The following is a 21,397-nucleotide window of genomic DNA, read 5'->3' on the forward strand; positions in this document are numbered from 1 at the left end:
TCCTGGTTTCCAGATTTTTTTGGATTTGGAAGTGTGCACTGAAAAGGGATCATGTTTGTCAATATCAGTGATGCTGTCCCATTTATAATCTTGCCATGGAAAAAAGCTACGAGAGTTGTTAATCCAGTTCAGTCTAGCTGAAATTACATATCACACATACTCCAAAAATGTAGCCGTCTTATGTCCAGCGACGGAGGAAGCTGCTCGGGCGCATGCGACCAGGGGCGCACCAGGGGTGCGACCAGGGGCGACCAGGGGCGCACCCATAGGGGCAGGGCGAGCAGCCTATAGGGGCCTCCGGAGTCTGCCTGCCTCCTCCCTCTCCGCTGCCCTACAGCTGGGGGGAGGCAGCGGGCAGACCATTTGGGCAGTGCAGAGCCTGCAGGTGCCCAAGCCACCATGTCTCTCCCAGGAGAGACGTGTGGCTCAGGTGCGCTGCAGGCCCCGCAGTGAGTGCCGCCCGGCCGGCATTTTGTCACCCGCCTCAGTGGTGATACCCGGGGCGGACCACACACCCTTCCTCCGCCCCTGCTTATGTCTGCAGGCAGCGGACCGCAGTGAAGACTTCCACGCTTCAGTCCATAAACCCAGCTCTGCCCACCAACCTGCCCTGATTGGACCATTCAAATATTTGGTTTAGGCAGGCTATCCCACCATGCACAGTGGTCAGTCAGGAATGGATCTAACAGCTGACTGCGAGAATAGCCTTTCACCCACTGGGGGTACTGGGAGAACTGCCGACCTTCAGAGTCCTAGGCTCTGTGGTTTAACCCACAGCGCCACCCGTGTTCCTCTTGTTTTACCTTTACCTGCATCTAAATATACCAGTTGCTGAGAATCAAGAGTGGGGAGAGTACTGTTGCACCCAGGCCATGCTTGCAGGCCTCCCATGTGCATCTGGATGGTCACTGTGAGAACAAAATGCCTTTGGCTCCAGCAGGACTCCTCTTACACTCTCACTAACAAATATATGGCATAAGGCTTCATGGACTTCATCATCTAATGAATTGGACTAAGTCCATGAAAGCTTGTGCCATAATAAATTTGTTAGTCTTTAAGGTGCCACAAGGCTCTTTGAATGCCTCCCATAAAATACTGACAAAATACTTGAGGCACTCCAAGTAGATTAAAGGGCTCTGATGCCCTAGCACAACAAATCTGGTCTTTTTCTGCCCTGTTTCTTTTTAAGGACTTTTTGTAGTTTAGGAAGTGATGAGGAGGTGCATTGAAAAGTGTGATTAATGGGAAAACATGTGAACACCCTGCAAAGCTAATCAGGATGAATGGGCATTGTCACATAACCACCCCATAAACAAATCAGATTGAATCCTCAATAAAAACTAGATGCAATCTAACCTCTATGTTAACTTTTTTGCAAGCAAAACAGGATAAACGCTCAATAAAAGAAGCTCTTTGTTTGTCTTTGCTACAGCAGTTTTTAATACTGAAGTTTCACTTGTAACCCAACCTGGAACATGTTGGTCAAGAGTGGGAAATAAATTTGATAAGAATAGTGATCAGAATAAAACAGTTGCACTTCTGCAAACCGTTGCCTTACAGTAGGCGTGAACCTAGCCTGGGGATTAGACCTTGGCTCCCTGAACAAATTTCTTCTGGCTCTCCAAACCCCATCAGTTTTGGCAGCACTGCAGCAGCAAAAATATTAAACCTCTTTGCTAATCCCAGCATCCTGATGGAGCTATAAATACCGCCCGCCCCCCATCAGTTATCAGACTGATCATTTGATGAGTGGAGAGAAGGCAATAACCCTGCTCCCCAGATGATCTTCATGAATCAGGCAAGCTGGAGTGTGTGCTTGTGCTGGGTCCTATACACCTGTTTCTCCTGCATATGTAGTGCCTGCAGGGCTGGCCCAAGACTTTTTGGCACTTCAGGCAAACCACAAAATGGCGGCCTCTCTCCTCGCCAGGCAAAAAGGAGCGAGTGAAGATCTACGTATGGAAAAAAGGAGGGGGAATAACGACCTACATTGGGATCTGCTGCCCCTGTGGATCCTGTCACCTGAGGCAGTCGCCTCCCCTTGCCTCATGGGCCAGCCGGCCCTGGGTGCATGTGAGAATGCATGCAGAAAAGGCACTTTTTGCATGCCTAGCCTGGAGTGCTGGTCAAGGATTGCTATGGCCCCTGGTGCATAAAATGCTGCCCACCACCACCATATTGCAGAGTTGTTGTTAGGTGTTCAACTAGCATGTGAAGCACCGGAACACTTGAATATTGTACGTTACTATTGAATTTTTGTATTATATTACATCACATGATTTGGTACTGTAAGTGGTTAAATCCCGTTTGGTTTATTGATACAGTAGACTGAACTGAAAACATATGCACTTCTCACCTAAATCAGTTATTTAAAACTGCAGTAGGTAATTCATTGCTTAGAGAACCCATGCGAATAAGTTATTCCTCAAACAAAAGTGTGATCGAGCGGCATTCCTTTTCACCAAATCAGATGCACGCAGTCATCAAAGAGAATATAGGAGTCATATACAGCTACAAGCACTTCAGGACTTCTCCCAATGTAGAAACATGACAGACCAAAGTACCTTAGTTCTTTTCTTTAAAAAAAAGCTGGAAGAGTTATGGTTTTGAGATAATAAATTTTGCATTGGAATTAATTTTACATGAATTGGAAGTGACAGGAGAACATTTGCTCCTAGATAGAAAGATATCTAGGGACACGTTCATTTAGAGTAAATTGACAGGGAAAAGATCCACACCAAAAAAAAAAATCATCACTGAGGAAATGTCCCACCTTTTCCCTATTAGCAGAAGGATTTTACACGCATGCTACCTAAAAGGCATTTTTCAGCTTTTTTCAGGCTCTTTGGTATGAATGGCAAGACACACGGACATCAGTATTTAGACTGGTGGTCATGGCAGAAGGTGGGTTGACAATCTACTGTATATTTTGGAAAGCTGTTTAGCTGCTATACCAGGCTTCCTCAAACTCGGCCTTCCAGATGTTTTGAGACTACAATTCCCATCATCCCTGACCACTGGCCCTGTTAGCTAGGGATGAAGGGAGCTGTAGTCCCAAAACATCTGGAGGACTGAGTTTGAGGAAGCCTGTGCTATGTATTTGGACACCTCTTAGGATATTGTAACCAATCTTTGCATAATGGTTCCTGAGATCAAGCAGCATGTTTTCATCTGTGTTTGGATACAACTGAAGCAAAGTGGCTGACTGAACCTTTCAAAACTGCACTGATTTTAACCACTGATTTCAAAACTGCACTGATTTTGCTGTTGTTGTTTCTTCTTAGCATTTCTGAGCAATGCTGGGTAGGAGGCTGCGATTGCATATAATCTAAGAATAGGTGCATCCTATTTTCAATCTTCCACCCACCATTTTCCCCCACTGATTTCTACACATTTGGGAATGGTTTCTCACAACTTAACCTCTCCTTCCTCTAAGGAAGCATAGATTTGATCGCTCTTAACTCGCACTGCTCCTTTACCCAATTCCTCCTCTCTTTTGTATGACCTTGAGCAACAATGGCACAGCCATTCCCTTCACTGTTCTGTATGTTTTGGTCTCAGGGGGGAAGCCTTGCCAGTTTTGCTGATCTCCATCTTTCTCCCCTTGCATCAGCACACAGTAATGAGGCGTCTGCGCCACCAAACGTTCTTCGCTCATAACTTGTCAGTTTCACTGAGCAGGGATGGAGAAGGAAGTGGTAGCAGTGAGTCTAAGCTGGCAATGCACAAATAGGGCCTGTCACCAACCATACTGCAGGGGTTTTTTTATTACACATATATATCGTTTTTCAAACACTTTATCCTCATTCTCATGCTCTGGTTATCTCCCGCTTGGTCTACTGCAATGCACTCTATGTGGGGCTACCACTACAACTAATCCAGAATGTGGCAGCTAGACTGGTGATTGAGAACGGCCGCCAAGACCATATAACACTGGTCCTGAAAGACCTACATTGACTCCCAGTACGTTTCCGGGCAGAATTCAAAGTGTTGGTCTGACCTTTAAACCCCTAAATGGCCTGAGCCCAGTATACCTGAAGGAACGTTTCTACCCCCATCGTTCACTGGACACTGAGGTCCAGTGCCGAGGGCTTTCTGGTGGTTCCTTCACTGCAAGAAGCAAAGTTACAGGGAACCAGGAAGAGGGTCTTCTTGGTAGTGGTGTCTGCCCTGTGGAACGCCCTCCCACCAGATGTCAAAGAAATAAACAACTATCGGACTTTTAGAAGACATCTGAAGGCAGCCCTGTTTAGGGAAGCTTTTAATACTGGATGAATTATTGTATTTTAATATTCTGCTGGAAGCCACCCAGAGTGGCTGGGCGGGGTATAAATAAATTATTATTATTATTATTATTATTATTATTATTATTATTATTATTATTATTATTTTCACAATAATCCTGTGAGGTATGTTAGGTTGAAAGCTAGGCCAGTTGCTAACTTTATGGTTGAGTGGGGATTTGAACTCCAATCCTAGTCCAGCACACTAACCATTGCTCCATGCTGCCTCTCTGCGACCAGGTCTAGCCACAGAGCAGTGTGGGCCAAAATATAGGAACTTTAACCTACATTAGCTGCAGGGGGCAAGGTGACATTAAAAGAAGAAAAAGTATAACTTGGGAATGGTCACAATGCGCATTAACTGAATGCACATTAACTGAAAGGGGAGACTCCTAAGCTGTAATTGAAGTACTTGAGAAACAGACGGTTCTGGCCACATTTAATATTGTGAAGCCTCTGCATCCAGCTTTCTAACATGGCACTGACACCTTTAAAAAGTATCACAGTATATATGCAAATGGTCCAATTGCTTTCAGGTTGTGATGATGCGGACCGTACCACAACTTAGCAGAAGCTGGGCAAACTGCATGGCTTGGTGGATGGGAGCAGCTGCAATAATTTGAAAAGTGGCACCAGAAAAGAAAATTAAACAGCATCCATATTCAAAATTTCCACAGCTGTAGAAACTAGCTAGTAGGGGAGAATGGTAGCTTAGATGTGCTACTTTCCTCTATGCCAAGAGGAAGAAGGCACCCAAACATGTGATCTCTCATGCGCAGTCTGCAGTAGCATAAGAATAGCATACAATATTTCTGAATTTGAATATTTGCTCAAAAACCTGAACCACCCATAATGCAATCATGCTAAAGCTTTATTATTATTATTATTATTATTATTATTATTATTATTATTATTATTTTAAACCACTGTTTTTCTTCTTTTCCTGGATCAGATCAGCTTAGTCCTTCCCCCTTTTCTCAGCTTGCAACCTTGTTGTCAGGCTTTCAGAGTGATAAAGAAGAACCATTTTGAAGATCACAAGAAAGGTAAAGGGACCCCTAACCATTAGGTCCAGTCGTGACCGACTCTGGGGTTGCGGCGCTCATCTTGCTTTATTGGCCGAGGGAGCCGGCGTACAGCTTCCGGGTCATGTGGCCAGCATGACTAAGCCACTTCTGGTGAACCAGAGCAGCGCACGGAAACGCTGTTTACCTTCCTACCAGAGCGGTACCTATTTATCTACTTGCACTTTGATGTGCTTTCAAACTGCCAGGTTGGCAGGAGCAGGGACCGAGCAACGGGAGCTCACCCCATTGCAGGGATTTGAACCGCTGACTTTCTGATCAGCAAGTCCTAGGCTCTGTGGTTTAACCCACAGCACCACCTGCATCCCTTTTGAAGATCACAAGGGGCACACAAATGCTACATAGGGTCACCACCACCAAGGATGCCAGCTTTTTACTTACTCCATTTTTCAGGGAGAGATTCAGCAGGTGCCACCTTCTTCCAGCACCTGTGGGGCTTTGAAGTTATTAGAGGGAGTAATCCCCAAGGAATTGTCTTAAAATTCTGCAGGTAAAATTTTGACTCCTTCTCTAGCATCTGTTGTTCATGAGTAACCCAAAGCTACATTCTTCCTTGGAGAAAGAGCTTGGGGGAGGACTCAGCTGTTGTCCAAGCTGCCCTCCTCCCACCCTTGCTTCTATAGGAAGCCATGCAAAAGGCTCTAACAGTCTCTCCTAGGGATGAGAGAGAAATTTGATTCAGTCTGAACTTAAAGGCATACCAGCCTCATTTGCACTTTCTGAAACAAGAATCAAAAACACAGCAATCCTTCAGGATTCACACAGGTTTTGCAGTGCAGTTCACCTGCCAAGTTATGTGTGCACAAATGCATACAATTAGGGTAAAGTTTGCAATTAAAATGCATGTATTGCTGAAAACAACATAGGAAAAGGTGATATATTAGGGGGAATTTCTTGGCAAAAATCTATAATATTAGGCAAAAATGTATATATTAAGAATCATTCACACTAAAATGATGGTGGATGAGGGCTTCAAAAAATATAATGTGGAAAATTAAATTTAAGATTGCAAAAAAAATGAGAAACTGAGGGAAACTACAACTGACAGATTCACCCGTCCATAATCTCAACTGCTGTCCAGGTTATCGTTTCCTCCAACTTCCACTTAAGCATAATAATAATAATATGAACATATCACCAAACAACTCGCGAAGCTGAAGAAACCCACACAGGGTAGATTAAAAAGCTGTGACACAACTTCTCTGCAGAAGCTCAGCATCCCTACAAATGCTACACCTGAATGCAGTGACCGAACATGATGATCAAATCAGAAAAAATGACAAGCTGCCTCTTTCCCTCTCCCGAGCCAGGAGGGGATCACTTAACAGGCAGAGGGGTTGAAACCAAGAAAAACACAGAGGTCCTTGGTGAAAATAAAAGGAGTGGGATGAGGAAGGAAACGCTTCCTTTGAGAAGCACTAGATTTTCAGACAATATGGGACTGGCAGAAATGACTGGCAGAATCCGAGACCAGGGAAGAGAGACAGCGGAAGAAGATTGGAAGAAATTTAAGGACTATCTTAAGAAACATTGCAAAATTAATGAATGTTAGAATGACGTTGGTTTAGAAATTATGTGGTTTCCAGCTGTAATGGTTAAGTAAAAAGAAAAGAAAGGCTAAAAATTAAATGAAAAATAAGGGAGAGGATTTGCTGAATTAATAATTAGAAATTGGAATACAGAAAGGGGAGGTATGAGGAAGTCGGGGAAGTAAGTTACATGAAAATAAGGGATTGAAACTATACTTGTTTTTGTTTATGTTTGTTTGTATTGTTGTTTTGTTTTGTTTTTATATAATTTTTGAAACTTTAATAAATATCTTTTTTAAAAAAAGAGAAGCACTAGATTTTCAGACCCAGAGGGAATCAGAGAAACAGACCAAGATTTTTCCTCTCTGCATATAGCCCTCCCTCCCTCTCCCATGCTAAATGTGGGACTAAGGATGGGGAATCCTTTTCAGTCTGAGGGCCATATTCCGTTCTGAGCATTCTTGTGGGGGCCATGTGCCAGGGGTGGGCGGGACCAGAGGCAAAAGTAGGTAGAGTGACTAATGCAAATATTATCTTTGTACAGTAGGCTTGTTTCTACATGTACTCTTCCCTATCCTCTGTCCAAGATGCTGTTCAGGAGGGAATGTGGCTTGGGGATAACAACAACAACAACAACTTATTATTTATACCCCACCCATGTGGCTGGGCTTCCCCAGCCACTCTGGGCGGCTTCCACAACAACAACAACAACAACTTATTATTTATACCCCACCCATGTGGCTGGGCTTCCCCAGCCACTCTGGGCGGCTTCCAACAGAACGCTAAAATACAATAACCTATTAAACATTAAAAGCTTCCCTAAACAGGACTGCCTTCAGATGTCTTCTAAAAATCTGGCAGTTGTTTTTCTCCTTGACATCTGGTGGGAGGGTGTTCCACAGGGCGGGTGTCACTACCAAGAAGGTCCTCTGCCTGGTTCCCTGTAACTTGGCTTCTTGCAGCGAGGGAACCACTAGAAGGCTCTCAGAGCTGGACCTCAGTGTCTGGGCAGAACGATGGAGGTGGAGACGCTCCTTCAGGTATACTGGACCGAGGCTGTTTAGGATACTCGACAGAGACAGAGCCTATGGTCCACAACTCTGTGTCAGACCGAGCCCATGTGTCAGGCTTGCGCCCACAGGAAAGATGCTTGACCTGCTTTGTCTTGGTTCCTCTCCCCCAAATACTGAAGGCTCCAGAAACGGTGGTGATGGCAGTTACTGCCAAGCTCATCTTTCCTTCGTTCTCTTAACTTGTTTCACAGAGCAGCCACACTGTGGAGTGAAACAAAAAGCCAATCGTGCCCACGGCCTTCATTTCTCATTAAGAATAATTTTTTATTAACCGACCAATCACATAAAATCAAACCAAATTACATAAATTCCAAATTACACAGCCAAATTTTAAATTTTTGTTGGGGGTACTCATATTTCAAATTCCGAAGGGGATCCAATCAACTTCTTGCTTCTTACTGCTGTTTTAATGTCCACAAATCTAACCTTATGATGTTCACAGTACTATCCAGTCCTTTCTTATTGTTTTTCCACATCTCTTGTTGTTATTTTCATATATTTTTCCTTTCTCTTTGTGACCTCTGATAGTCTCCGCAAGCTGGTTAGAACAGTTTGTAATGCTGCGTGGATATTATTTTTTTGTCCAGTAGCCATATCCAGACGTTTTCCATTTAACATCACTTCCATACATCAAAACAGTCTTAGCGTCATTAATCTTCACCAATCTGCCTCCTTTCTCAAAACCTCTGAGGAGATTCACTAGGAATGCCGTCTAAAAACAAGTCCGTTCTTCCTCCTGGCTATAAATCCTTTGGCAAGATGGCGACTCCAAATTAATTGCTGTGCCATTCCAAAAGCTCTTATTGCTTCTCGATCTCCATAAAGCATACTTTTGGTTAAAGTTTATCTCCACACAGACCTTAATCATCCTGCTTGGGTCAGTTCAACCGACGATTCTAATGAGGAGGGGTTCTTGTAAATCACATAGAAGGAAAGTAAAAAAGGTCCCCCCCCCCCATTCAGTCCCAACATACCCAGCCTTTGGTGTATCTTCATCATAAAATATTCCTGTTTCTCCAACCTGTCGTCTTCTTTCGCAGAGGTCACTTAAATTAGCAGACTTCACTCCCCTTCTTCACTTGAAATATGTGCATTTACTTCTTTTGTAATTAATTATTCTGAATTGCTGCAGCTAGTGTGCTATCAGAGACAGCGTCCAGGAGAGCCGAGGTCCACACGGGGGCATTCTGCCTAGGGCCCTCACCCCCTTCTTTCAAATTAGGGGGTGATTTATGGGCACAGCAGGCAAGGACAGTGTTCCCCATTTTCTTGGGGCAACAAGGGAGGCTGCCTACTCCCATAACAGCCTCTTAATTACCCCGTGTGGGTCGTAGAGATTGTATTGTTGGCCATCTTCCAATGCACCCCCTAGTGGCCCCCCCGGCCTTCATTTCTCATATGGGGCCCTGAGGCACTCTGGGAGATGAAGTTGGCCTGCATAACTGCCTGGATCTCCACTCCGCAGTATGGCAGCTCTGTGGGGAAAAGTTAAAGAAATTTAGGGGTGGGGGGAAACAAACCACCATCACTGTAGGGTCTCAGACCTGCACCCAGTAGTCTTACCCAAACAGTGCCACAGATTCTGCAACAGTGGTCTTCACTTTCCAGATGCTTTAAAGGAACCATGGTTGGGACTCAGCTATACAGCTGCAAATAAAACATTTTAAATATATTGTAAAGTGCAATATACAAATAAGACACTTGATGGCAACAGTGAGCTGTGGCAAATTCAATGTGTTTTTCAAAAAGTGTTTGTTTGTTTTTTAAGCATTTTCACAGTGGTTTTTTAAATATTTGTGTAGATTCCATCTTGGTTGTCCTTCTTTTCATATATGAGTTTTGAGTAACTATTCTGGGAATCCTGGGTATGTTTTAAAGTGGCTAAGTAAATAATTTTTTCTCAATAGCACTACTGCAATACTTTGACTGTTCCATTAGCCTTTGAGATGAGGCTTGAGTCTTCCCAACACATCAAAATACCCAACTGCGTTTTACCCTTTATACAATACCAACTGCATTTTACGCTTTACAGGCTATTCCTGCAAGCCACTGTGGCAGCAATATTCCTTCTAGGTGCAATAGAAGAAATACATTTCAGCTTGCTGCACTAAGGAGCAATATCCAGGTTGCTTAAAGGATGGGATGATGCACAGTCCAACAAAAAGCAGACCGACTGCTCAGCCTTCAAGGAAAGGCTCCTCATTTGCTCAGAACGACGCTCTACCTGACATCACGTCACTGTGAATCCTGCCCTGATGGTGATAGCTGGGTGTCTTCAAGGAGATGCGAGAAGGACTTCCCAGGATTTATGCTCTGGGCTGACGACAGATAAAAGTTATGAGACGGATTTGTGAAAACTGCTCAGCTATGAAATCACTTTCTTCACCGGAAAGTCTGTTTTCCTTGCGGCTCCTCTTACAGCCTGGCATTAGGTAGGTACACACTGTCTCTCCATTTCATCACACAGAAGGCAATGGAGGAACTGCAGCATTCGGAGCAAAACCACTTTATCTGCATGGCAGGCAGAGCTGCAAGTAGACTGGTAGGTCCAAAAAAAAAACAGGTGCCAAGGAAATGGGCAGCGGAGGAAAATTAAAGGACCGAGTTTGTGGGGAGAAAAAGCCACTCAGCAAGACAAGGCTTTGTTTAAGTAAATAAATAAGAAGCGAGGAAACAAACAAGCAAAGCAGATGCTCCTCTAATGACCTATGACCTTTCCCCTCAGGAATATTTCAGTCTTCTGCTCAGAATTTCTGGCTTTTATAATTTATCTATCTTGTACTCCACCCATTTGACTGGGTTAACATGCAGGCAGTGTTCAACCCAGTTGCCCAGTAATAAATAATAATAATAATAATAATAATAATAATAATAATAATAATAATAATAATTTTATTTATACCCCGCCCTTCCAAGTTCAGAAAACCGGGTTCAGGGCGGCTAACAACAAATTTAAAACACTCAATTGTAATACAACATAGAGCAACATAAAATACAGTATAAAAGCATGAATAAGAATAAAATTCAAAGTTCAAAAATCAATTTGGGGAAAATCCATCCAGTAAGCATTATATAGTCACCAGGGCTAGCTGGCTGAATTAGTCCTACTTGGGCCAGCGAGGAGGCCAGGGGAGAATTAGCTGTGAGGTCTCAGAGTGGGTAATCTTCATGAAAGGGGAGGGGGAGGGAAGAGAAGGGAAATAAAAGATCAGGCTGAATTCAAATTAAAGACCAAGTGGAGTAGCTCTGTCTTACAGGCCTAATGGAAGGAGGTTAAATCCTGAAGGGCTGCTTGGTTAGGAACTTAAAAAAACAACAACCAACAACCTTATTTAATACATAAAGTTTAATTTGAAAGCTTTTCTTCTTTCAGTTCAACTTACTATAGTCCTCCTCACAAGACAAGGTTTATGGAAATAGGCATGCAACCAACATGAGCTAGCGATGAGAGTGGTTGCTAGTCTCCATTTGATAATTAATGGCAGCTTCTGTAGACTCACCCACAAACTAATAAGTCCACTTCCTGCCTCCAGATGTCCAGCAACCACATGATAAAGCATGGAAGACTAGGGAAAAATCCTCAGCTATTTAATGATTGGGGAATTGTGCTCAAATTTCCACTCCCATGGTTCTCCTAGCACTGTGTCACTCAATTTTGTCATGAAGTAGGGAATAATCCCACAATACGTATGTGACAGGTTGACTTCCCTCTTTTTCACACAGAAATGTTTGTTGTGTTGAGGGTGCAAAGTAGAATTCCATGCCCCTGTGGAAAATGGCAAACCCAACACCTGCCCATCGTATTTTTGCACTTTCTTTTTTCTTGCACAGAAATGGCATTGGAAGAGTTGGCAGTTGGTTTCTGCAAGTACTGGCCATCTGAAGTAGAAAGCCTTACTGCTGCCCTTGTATTTTATCCTTATTAGAGAGTGTACACTTTTCAGCATGTCAACACAGTTTGTCTGATTCAAAATCAAAAATAAAATCATTGTTTTGCTAACGCAATATGAGTGTTAGTAGGATTCAGCCTTAACAGTTCATTATGGTGTCCTAATATCATGCTGCCCTCTTTTTCAGAAGGAAGAGATATACTGGAGAAATTTCACTCACCACTCTGTTCCTTCCTAACTTGCCCACTGCTGCTGTTGTAGAAACTTCAGTAGTCATCCTTTTCCCTGTAAAGAGGATGTTTCACCAACTTGCTACTGCTCCAGGGGTGGGGAAAAGTCATTCTCACCAGTTACTTCTGTTGCATGAATTTTGCCTGCCCAGTTCTTTCCCGGTGATCACAGGACAGTTCTGTCCAATATCTGGGGCTCTTCTGCTACTCCAAGCAGACCAACCAGGACTAAATGGACCAAAGTTCTAACTTAACTACCTTGAGACTGTAGAAGGCTGTAGAAGGGAGAGACTTTTACAGCCAAAAAACAAAACAAAAACCCTTTATACAGCAAAGCTCATTGGGAATTTGGGCGAAACTGTTGAAAGCTGACTACAGGAGAAGTGATTGGAAAGGAGGGTCAATCTCACTCCCCACCAATCGAAAATCACCTCTTTAAACTGCCAGTATTTTGCAGGGGGGATTTGAATGCATACCAGAAATTTAGGTTTGTACAGTTCACATGGATCAAAGATCTCTGCTTCCCCAGTTCAACAAATCCACTCAAGACAAAACACAGACTTCTTGTGACATTGAAACGGAGGGGCAGAACAAAGGAACAGCTAACAGGAAGACCTATAACCTGTATACAAGCAAATCAGGATGCATACATATTATACAACCTTCCCACAAACAAATTGGAACAAAAGCTCAATAAAGTCTGGACATAGTCTAACCTCCATGTAAGCATTGTATAAGCAAATCAGGATGCATGCTCAGTCAACAGGTTTCCTGGAAGAGCCCAAAAACAGAGTGCTGGAGCTGCATTTTAAGTCACAGCCGGCAGCCTGCAAACCAAACCTGCTCCCTGCAAGCCCTGCTAGGCCTCTTGTCTCAACCCCCGGGCTCATCTTGGCCCTGCCTCCTCCTGCAGTAACTTTCTGCAGTAGGGCAGCTACCTGTTCGCCACTGTGTATGTATGCTGGGGGCGAGGGCAGGAAGAGACACTATAGGGAGCAGAGGAAAATCTCCTCCTCCTACAATCCCCCTTCTGAGCTCCTGAGCAAAATGGACAAGCTTCACCTGTCGCTCCAGTCCAAATATAATACCAAAATTTGAAATGGGCTTTGCAAACTTCTAGTCGATTTCAACTCCTTTTGCTCAACAAAGCAAAATCATAAAAAGCCATACTGAGCATTGTGGCTCCTTGAAGACTTAACAAAGGTATTATGGCATAAGCCTCTGTGAGCAAAAGTTTCCTACATTGTATGCAAGGAGTGCAAGGGGGTGGCAAATGAAAGCAGTGAGGTCAAAGAGAAATGCAATGTAAAAAATGACAGTGAGCCTTCACAAACATATTCAGCTTGATCAATGTGACCTCACAGTGAGGCAGGTTAGGCTCTGCAAGGGGCTGGACGATGAGCCTTGAGGTCTCTTCCAACTCTGTGATTCTAGGCTGAAAGATGGTGGAGCCATCACCAAGCTAGCTTCATGGGTGAACAAGGATTTGAACCCAGGACTAGCTTGAATATTATCTGCATTAAGTTGCACTTGTTCTGCCACATTAACGGTGTTGGACTGTGTACACACTCCCATTTAGTGTACTCCCATAGCTGGCCTGGGAAGCAGTGCACAGAGGGAGGGCATCAGCCACGATCCATATATATCCTGTCGTTCCTTACAAAACACTGTGTTTTGGTGCATTCTCCCCAAACCAGCTTCGATCTAAATTGCAAAAACAAACTAACCACCGCTGTTTTAAGCTGCTTATTTGTACAAAACCCTAGTTTGCTGTAACCATAAACCATCAACTGAACTGCCCAGTTCCAAGCACACTCCAAAATACTTTTGTCTAGATTGATATCATCCATCTGGAGGAAATGAATTCATCCAGTAATATGTATTTGGAAGGTTAGATCCTCGTCTTGGATCAGCTGTCCCAGATGGGATGTTTTCATATTTGGGCGCCACAAATCATTATTCTTAGCAATCTAGAGTGTTTGAATTCAGCTTCTTTGCAGACGTAGCCAAGCACAAGGGCACACCTGCACCAATTGTTTTCCCTCAAATGGTTTGCACCTGTGTGTGCCACAAAGAGCTTATGCAGTCTGCGCAGTATCCTGCATTCTGCCTTGATTAATACCCCATGCCCAGATGCTAACCTTTGTGTGATGTCTATTGTGCCTGGTTAGCTATTCCACAGTGTCCCTAATCTAGGACATTATTCTCCTCGAGTATGTTTTTTTAACACCTTTCTTTATTTCTGTTCAATTAAGGTGAAATGGGTGCTTTCCTTCCTATTTACCCATCAAATAGGCATCAGTCCTCCCGCACCAATACACACTTCAAGCTGCTTTATTGTGTGCTTCTGGCAGATTTCCCTCTTGAAGTTGAATAGCCTCCATTAATTCTAAATATTTCTCTCTTTTTCTTTCCCTCTCACATACAGGCAAATACAGGGTCCCTATGAATGTCCTTTTTGTTGTGAATTCATGATTATTTCTGCTCACTTATGGAATCGGGGTTGTTGTACACAATCCCATTTTCAATACTATAGGCACCAGGAAACATTTTGGGGCAGACACACTGCTTCGTTTCCAACCAGTGCATGTCCCATAACTGAAATCCTATAACTTTTTAATCCCGCAAATGTTTGTCCTGCACTTCTTGGGCTGTAGCCGCCTCCAGATGACATTAATACAATAACACTGGGGAAGCATCGCAGAACAACTAATGAAGAAGAAAGCTGTGTGGATGGTCGAGAATAAATCCATCACTAGCACACTATTACTGCAACGGTGTCAGGTTGCAGAATACATCTGCAAACAAACAACAGGTCTGGAGGAACCCACAAGGTTATTAGTTTACTCTGCTTTTAATCTGTTGGGAGCCACCTAGAGTGGTTGGGGAAACCCAGCCAGATGGGCAGGGTATAAATATATTATTATTATTATTATTATTATTATTATTATTATTATTATTATTACTACTACTATAGCACATCAGTATGATGTGCTGTGATATATAATATGCACAGCTGTCTGCATATTAACCATGATTTCCAAAGGAAGAAGAACAAAAAGCACCCAGGAGCAGGAACATAGTTTAGTTCAAGTCGGACCACTGTTCCATCAAGCTCAGTAATGTCTACACTGACTGGAAGCAGCTCTCCAGGGTTTCAGACTGGGGATGGTCTCAGCCTAACTTGGAGATGCTAGGGCTTTAACCTGGGGCCCGAGCAGGAAGCACATGAGGGAAGGAAATGCGGAGCAAGGGAAGGGAATCAAGGAACGGCAATTGCCAAACCGTTGTGAAAATTGTAGCGGAGGGGCATCAGTGCACACATACCTCTATTATCAGGCAACCTTGATCCTACAGATAGTTGAAGTGCAGCTGCACCAATAGCAAGAGCTGACAATAATAAACTAGTGATAATATGCAGCAGTTCTGTGCGTGTAAAACAGATCTTTCTCCTCTCAGACTGTCAACGATGGCTATGGTGCTGCTTTGAACAGGGAAGCATGGCTGCCATGCATGGTGTGAGTGGTGCACCTCCTGATGCCCAAGAAAAGGCCACTTCTCCAGTCAAAAAAGGTAAGACATGAGTGGCATTTTTTTTCTGGTTCTGCCTCCGATTTACTCCATCCTCCAATTCAGGCTCAAGAATGGCAGGATGGAGAATTCCCTCTCTAGAGAGGATCAAGGGGTTTAGCGACACAATCTGGGGAATTCAAGATAAGGGCCATTTTGAGAATGGCCACCAAATGCACACTGAACAAGGAGTTGAGGCCAGTACTTGCTCCTGAAGACCATCCCTATATAGGAGATCCAAAATTTAAAACTTTGTTTGGATTAATAAGACAGGGTTTCCTGTACCCAGCAAAAAAGACCCTCCCCTTCAAAGTCAATAAATCACAGGATTAATTTCATTAGACACATCTACTCCCAGCACAATGCTATTCTAACAAATTCATAAATTTGCCTGGGTGAAAGCTTCACGGGCGACAGATTACCTTTAAACTCGCATATTCTTGAAATGTATTAAATCCATCTGTCTCAATTAGCATATTTATCAATTAATTACAGTGGGAGTGTTTATTCTGGGAGCAGTGAAGCTTGCCATCTGAATAGCAGGGCAGTCTTTTGTTTTTATGAGACCAGAATGTGCAGTCAGAGAGGGCTTTATTTTTTGGTCGTATTTAAAGTTTCCCCTTTCATCACGTTCCCCAGAAGGCTGAGGAGCTTAATAGACGGATTAAGACTTGCACCATGCTTTTATAAATACATCAACTTCAGTGTAAATCGAAAAGCAGAGAGCTCACTTGATTATGCCTAAGGATGACCCTTTAAACCCCGCACACTAATTCAGGGTCCTAACTTGGTATGCCTCACACTGCAAACACACAGCATGTGTGGTAGGCAGTGGCTGGCAGACTGCTAGTCAGGCGGTTTAAGTAGGGTGTCATCCGCTGCTCATACTGAGTCAGGGAGGGGTTGAGTCAGTGCATCCATGACCACACAGTCCTGCTGAAAGCCAAGCAGTGCTCCCAAATCTGATCCACCGTTCCTTCTCATTCCAGTATCCTGTAGGCTAACAGCACCCACCATCTGCATTGGCATTGCTACCTTTACTAACCCAAACACACAAACACACACACACACACCAAGCTTCTTACCCATCCACCTTGAGGCCGCCAACAGCAACTTCTGTTGCCCCCTTCATTAGTCCAGCCCATTCATATTACAGTGGTACCTCGGGTTACATACGCTTCAGGTTACATACACTTCAGGTTACAGACTCCGCTAACCCAGAAATAATACCTCGGGTTAAGAACTTTGCTTCGGGATGAGAATGGAAATGTACGTGCTCCAGCGGCACGGCAGCAGCAGGAGGCCCCATTAGCTAAAGTGGTGCTTCAGGTTAAGAACAGTTTCAGGTTAAGAGTGGACCTCCAGAACGAATTAAGTACTTAACCCGAGGTACCACTGTTTTGGTCTTCACCACCAACTATCTCATTCCTTTCATTTCTCTCTGTGTATGCAATCATTACACCACGAGATTTCCACTCTCCCCTTTTCCTGTGGTCTGCCCCCAAAGTGCCCTTGGCCTCTGCAACATGAATCTACCACTCCCACCCCACAAGTTCTTTTAGTTTTGCTCATGCCTTTCACACCAGAGGAATGCCCAAAAAAAGCATTCTCCATCACCCACAGCACACGAAGATAGATAGATAGATAGAGAGAGAGAGAGAGAGAGAGAGAGAGAGACAAACAAACAAACAAACACACCCTGTCAATTCCATTCAAGCTATTTTCACAGCAGGTCGTAGACATGTGGAAGGTAGGGGAGCCAATATTGAAGCAGCTCTTGCGCCATCAAATTGTGTGTGTGTGTTAATGTGTGCGTATAATTCCCACAGACACACGTTTCTACAGATGTACCACGATGAAAAGTTAATCCACACAACTGGAGCTGGCTTCCTTTTCTCCCTCCTCTGCACCTCTAGAATCTAATCTTTGCACCCTTCCTCTTGGCTGCTATTTACCTGGGAGAGAGATGGCAGACATGACTGAGGGATGTGGAACAACGGTTAACTCTATGCAGCCTGTCCATTTGTTTAATTGGTACTGTTCCATCCCAGCTTTTCCTTCAAGCAGCTCAAGGTGGGTCCCACGCCAAGCATCCCCCCAACCCCCCCTCCCACAACACAAGCCTCTCCTTCGCTCCAACTATTAACCCCTTTGCTGCCGACATGCCTCGGTTTTCTCCCCAGCTCCGGCTTCCTCTGTCCGCTTCCCTTTTGCTCCCCCCCCCTCCCACCCCGCGCCGAGTCTTACCCGCGTCCTCCTCGTCGAAGCTGTTCATGCAGGGGAAGTAAATGGCCAGGGCCTCGAAGGACGCGGAGAGGCTGAGGCGGCTCTGCGATCGCTCCATGAAAAGCCCCGAGCCCGGGGCGCCGCCGGGGGCTTCGGCCGCAGCCTGCGGCTTGGCCAGCTTCGACGCCCCATTCTTCACTCGGAGCACAGCCCGCGGCGTCTTGGCTACTGTGGGGGGGCCTTAGGGAGGTGAGAAATGGGCTGACCGGGGTGGGGGGGTGGGGGATATGAGGCGGGGGCTGGGTGAGAGGGGGGGTGACAGAAGAACGGACTTGAACCCACCCGCGGCGGAGATGGGAGGGAGGGAGAAAGAGAAGGTGATGCTGAGGAGGGAACGCGCAGGGGAGATGCTAGTGGTACCCAGGAAACTGAGCGCCCGGGTGAAAGGATGCTGGCGGTACCCAAGAGAGGAAGGATGCAGGCAGTACCCGAGAGAGGAAGGATGCTGGCGGTACCCAAGAGAGGAAGGATGCTGGTGGTACCCAAGAGAGAAAGGATGCTGGTGGTACCCAAAGGGAGGATGGATGCGGTGAGGAAGGATGCTGCCAAGAGAGCTGCTTCTTCCAGCTGCCGCTCTTCTCCCGAGGAGAGATGCTGCAGCTGCTCTTTTGCCCCCAGGGAGGAGAGGAGGGAGGCTGCTGTGATCCCCGATGCAGATGTCAGGATGGAGCCCGATGCCCTTGCGTCGCCGCGAAGTCTGCGGCTCCCGTCGAGAGAACCACCTGCTGCTCCGCCCGCTCTCCCCGGGCGTCCGCGGCTCTTCCCACGGAGGCGCGTCTGGCTCTTCTCGCCGCGTCCCCCACCGCCAGGCTGCGCTCCTCGCGGCTGCCCGTCTCCGGCTCTCAATGGCTCTTCATTCAGCCCGGCGTCGGGGGCGGGGGCTGCGGCCGTGAAGTCATCCCGGGAAAGGCGGCGCGGCCAATCGGAGCCCGAGGGCGGGCGGAGAGGGGCAGTCGCTAGGGCTTGAAAGGAGACCCGCCGCTGGATAAGAGTTGGCGGCGGCCGTTGCCAGGCGGAAAGCGACGGAGCATGCGCCCTCGCGCCTTTTGTGTGACGGCGGCTGCGGCGGATGGTTTGCAGCCCATCGATTTCACGCTGCTGGAGTTCGCTGGCTGTAGGATGTTCAGCACCATTCAATCACAGAATCATGGGATGGTAGAGTTGGAGGGGACCAGGAGGGTCATCTAAGTCCAGCTCCCTTCAGTGCAAGGATCTTTTGTCCGACGTGGGGCTCGAACCCACAACCGTCAAATAAAGAGTCTCATGCTCTATTGACTGAGCTACCCTGTCGCAGGTACTAACTTAACGACAGAGGAATGGCATGTAGAATGTGGAGCTAAGTCCTTATGGAGAAACTAACAAGGCATCTTAAAGCGACCAGGAACACAAAGACCAAAGATGTTTTTGAAACTGCATAGCACATCTTTATTCAGTGCACCGGAAAGGACAGTGCTGTCCCCTCACCACCAGCTACCCATGGCTCACTTTGGGACAGCTTGTTAAGACGGAGGGTAGAAGACACCAAATTGATGCAATCAGATCTAAACTGCAGTGGATGCTCGGGTTGCGAATGTGATCCATGCAGGATGCACGTTCACAACCAGCAGCGGTGCGTCTGCACACGCACGGGTTGTGATTCAGTGCTTCTGCGCATGCATGACCCCCGAAACCTGAAAGTAAACCGTTCCGGTACTCCCGGGTTTCGGCAGGTCCGTAACCAGAAAAAATGCACCAGAAGCATCTGTAACCCGAGGTATGACTGTACTTACAAAAAAAAATATTGCTTTTCACATTATAAACAAACAAACACATAAGACAAACAAACATAAATCATAGCCTTATTGAAAATTACACTTATTAACATTGTTAAGTGACTTCCTCGCTTCCCCTTGGTTGAATTTCATTGCATATCCTTTTAACGGTTTTCCAAATCACAGTTCTTATAAAATTTAACTTAAACATTAACATCCTTAGATCTTCACATTATGAAATTAAACATATTAATTCATCATTTAACATAAATAAAATCCTAAGCCAATTAAGTATCTGCAAGCTGTTTTCAGTTAATTTAATTTAACACATTTAACTAAGTAATCATTAAATTTAATCCACTCTTCCTGATACTCCTCCTCCTTCTGGTCGCGGACTCTTCTGGTTAGGTCGGCTAGCTCCGAAAAATCCATCATCTTCATCTGCCATTCTTCTATCGTTGGTAATTCTTCTATTTTCCACTTTTTAGCTAACAAAATACGAGCAGCAGTTGTGGCATACAGAGATAATTTAACATCTGTACTTACTGTACTTACAAACTTAATGTTTGTATTATTGACATCAGGCACAACCAACAGGTAGATCTACCAGTAGATCAGTGGACATCTGTGGTAGATCACAGGCTCCCCACAAAGAAGCTCAACAACTTTGCCCTGCACCCCTAAAACAGGGGTTTCCTTCCTAAAAAAACCTCAACAACTTAGACCTGAAGCCCAAATAAGGGGATAGAACGCTTCCAGTTTTTAACTCTGTGAGTAGATCGCAGTCACTTGGGAGTTGGTCACCCCTGATTTACATTATCATAGAAGAGCTCCTCAGGGTCATCTTGTTCAACCCCCTGCAATGCAGGAATTGCAACTTGATCATACATGACAGATGGCCGACCAACATCTGCTTAAAAACCTCCAAGGAAGGAGAATATACCGCTCCTGAGGGAGACCGTTCCACTGTTGAACAGCTCTTACTTTCAGAAAGTTATTCCTGATGTTTACTTGAAATCTCCTTTCTTCTTGTAACTTGTATATAAATGAAATGTTTCTTGGGGGGTTGAGGATATATGAGGATTGTGATACGGCTTTTTTGTAACTGAAAAATAAAGTATTTTAATACCATGTGTCTGGTGGGATTGCGGTGTGCACAGGTGCCAAATGTCCGGGTGGAAAGAATGCCTTCCAACACAATTCTGTGCATCTTTAGTCAGAAGTAAGTGGCATTGAGTTCAATGGCATTTACACCCAGTCAAATACATATAGGACTGCAGCCTTTGAACTTTGGGCAGAGGTCTCTCTGTTTGTTTATTTTAATTGTTTTTTATACCGCTTTTCCAAAATCAGCAGCAGCCTCTCAAAGCAGTGCCCCAAAAAATCAAGAGATCACATTCTCAACTAAACTCATTTAAAATCCATTTTTTAAAAAAAGATTATATAAAAGCATGTAGAAAAGGAGTGGGCATGTTGGCTTATTTATATACCGCTTTGGGGCTGAAAGGCTCCCAATATGTTGAACAGCATATTGCAACCAAATGTTGTAAATATATGAATATATTATTTAAGTGCCTACATATGAGTGCGCAGTGAAAGTGTGATGGACTGTGACCTTTAATATATAAGCCATAAGAACATACGACAACAGAAACACTTCACCATAGGAGGACAAGTAGCCTGAGCAAGCTAGAAACCTG

At 44.8% G+C, this 21,397-nt stretch overlaps 1 protein-coding gene and 1 long non-coding RNA gene across 3 annotated transcripts in view; both read right to left on the reverse strand.

Annotated features, from left to right (window-relative positions):
• The window catches only part of RIMS4 (regulating synaptic membrane exocytosis 4), a gene marked incomplete at its 3' end in the record, with an annotated part of 88,287 nt that extends 70,268 nt beyond the window's left edge, over positions 1-18,019 (reverse strand). Inside the window, exon 1 of one of the 2 annotated variants that reach the window (XM_081917297.1) lies at positions 17,908-18,019. In XM_081917297.1, the coding sequence (XP_081773423.1) occupies positions 17,908-18,004 (97 nt within the window). In that variant the 5' untranslated portion in view covers positions 18,005-18,019. The remainder of the gene's footprint in view (positions 1-17,907) is intronic. The other variant, XM_081917296.1, reaches the window with a different exon arrangement.
• The window catches only part of LOC309373214, a 131,818-nt gene that overhangs the window by 78,295 nt on the left and 32,126 nt on the right, over positions 1-21,397 (reverse strand). The gene's annotated exons all lie outside the window — the stretch shown is intronic.

Source organism: Podarcis melisellensis (genome assembly GCF_964234715.1).
Source record: "Podarcis melisellensis genome assembly, chromosome: 6".
NCBI lineage: Eukaryota > Metazoa > Chordata > Lepidosauria > Squamata > Lacertidae > Podarcis > Podarcis melisellensis.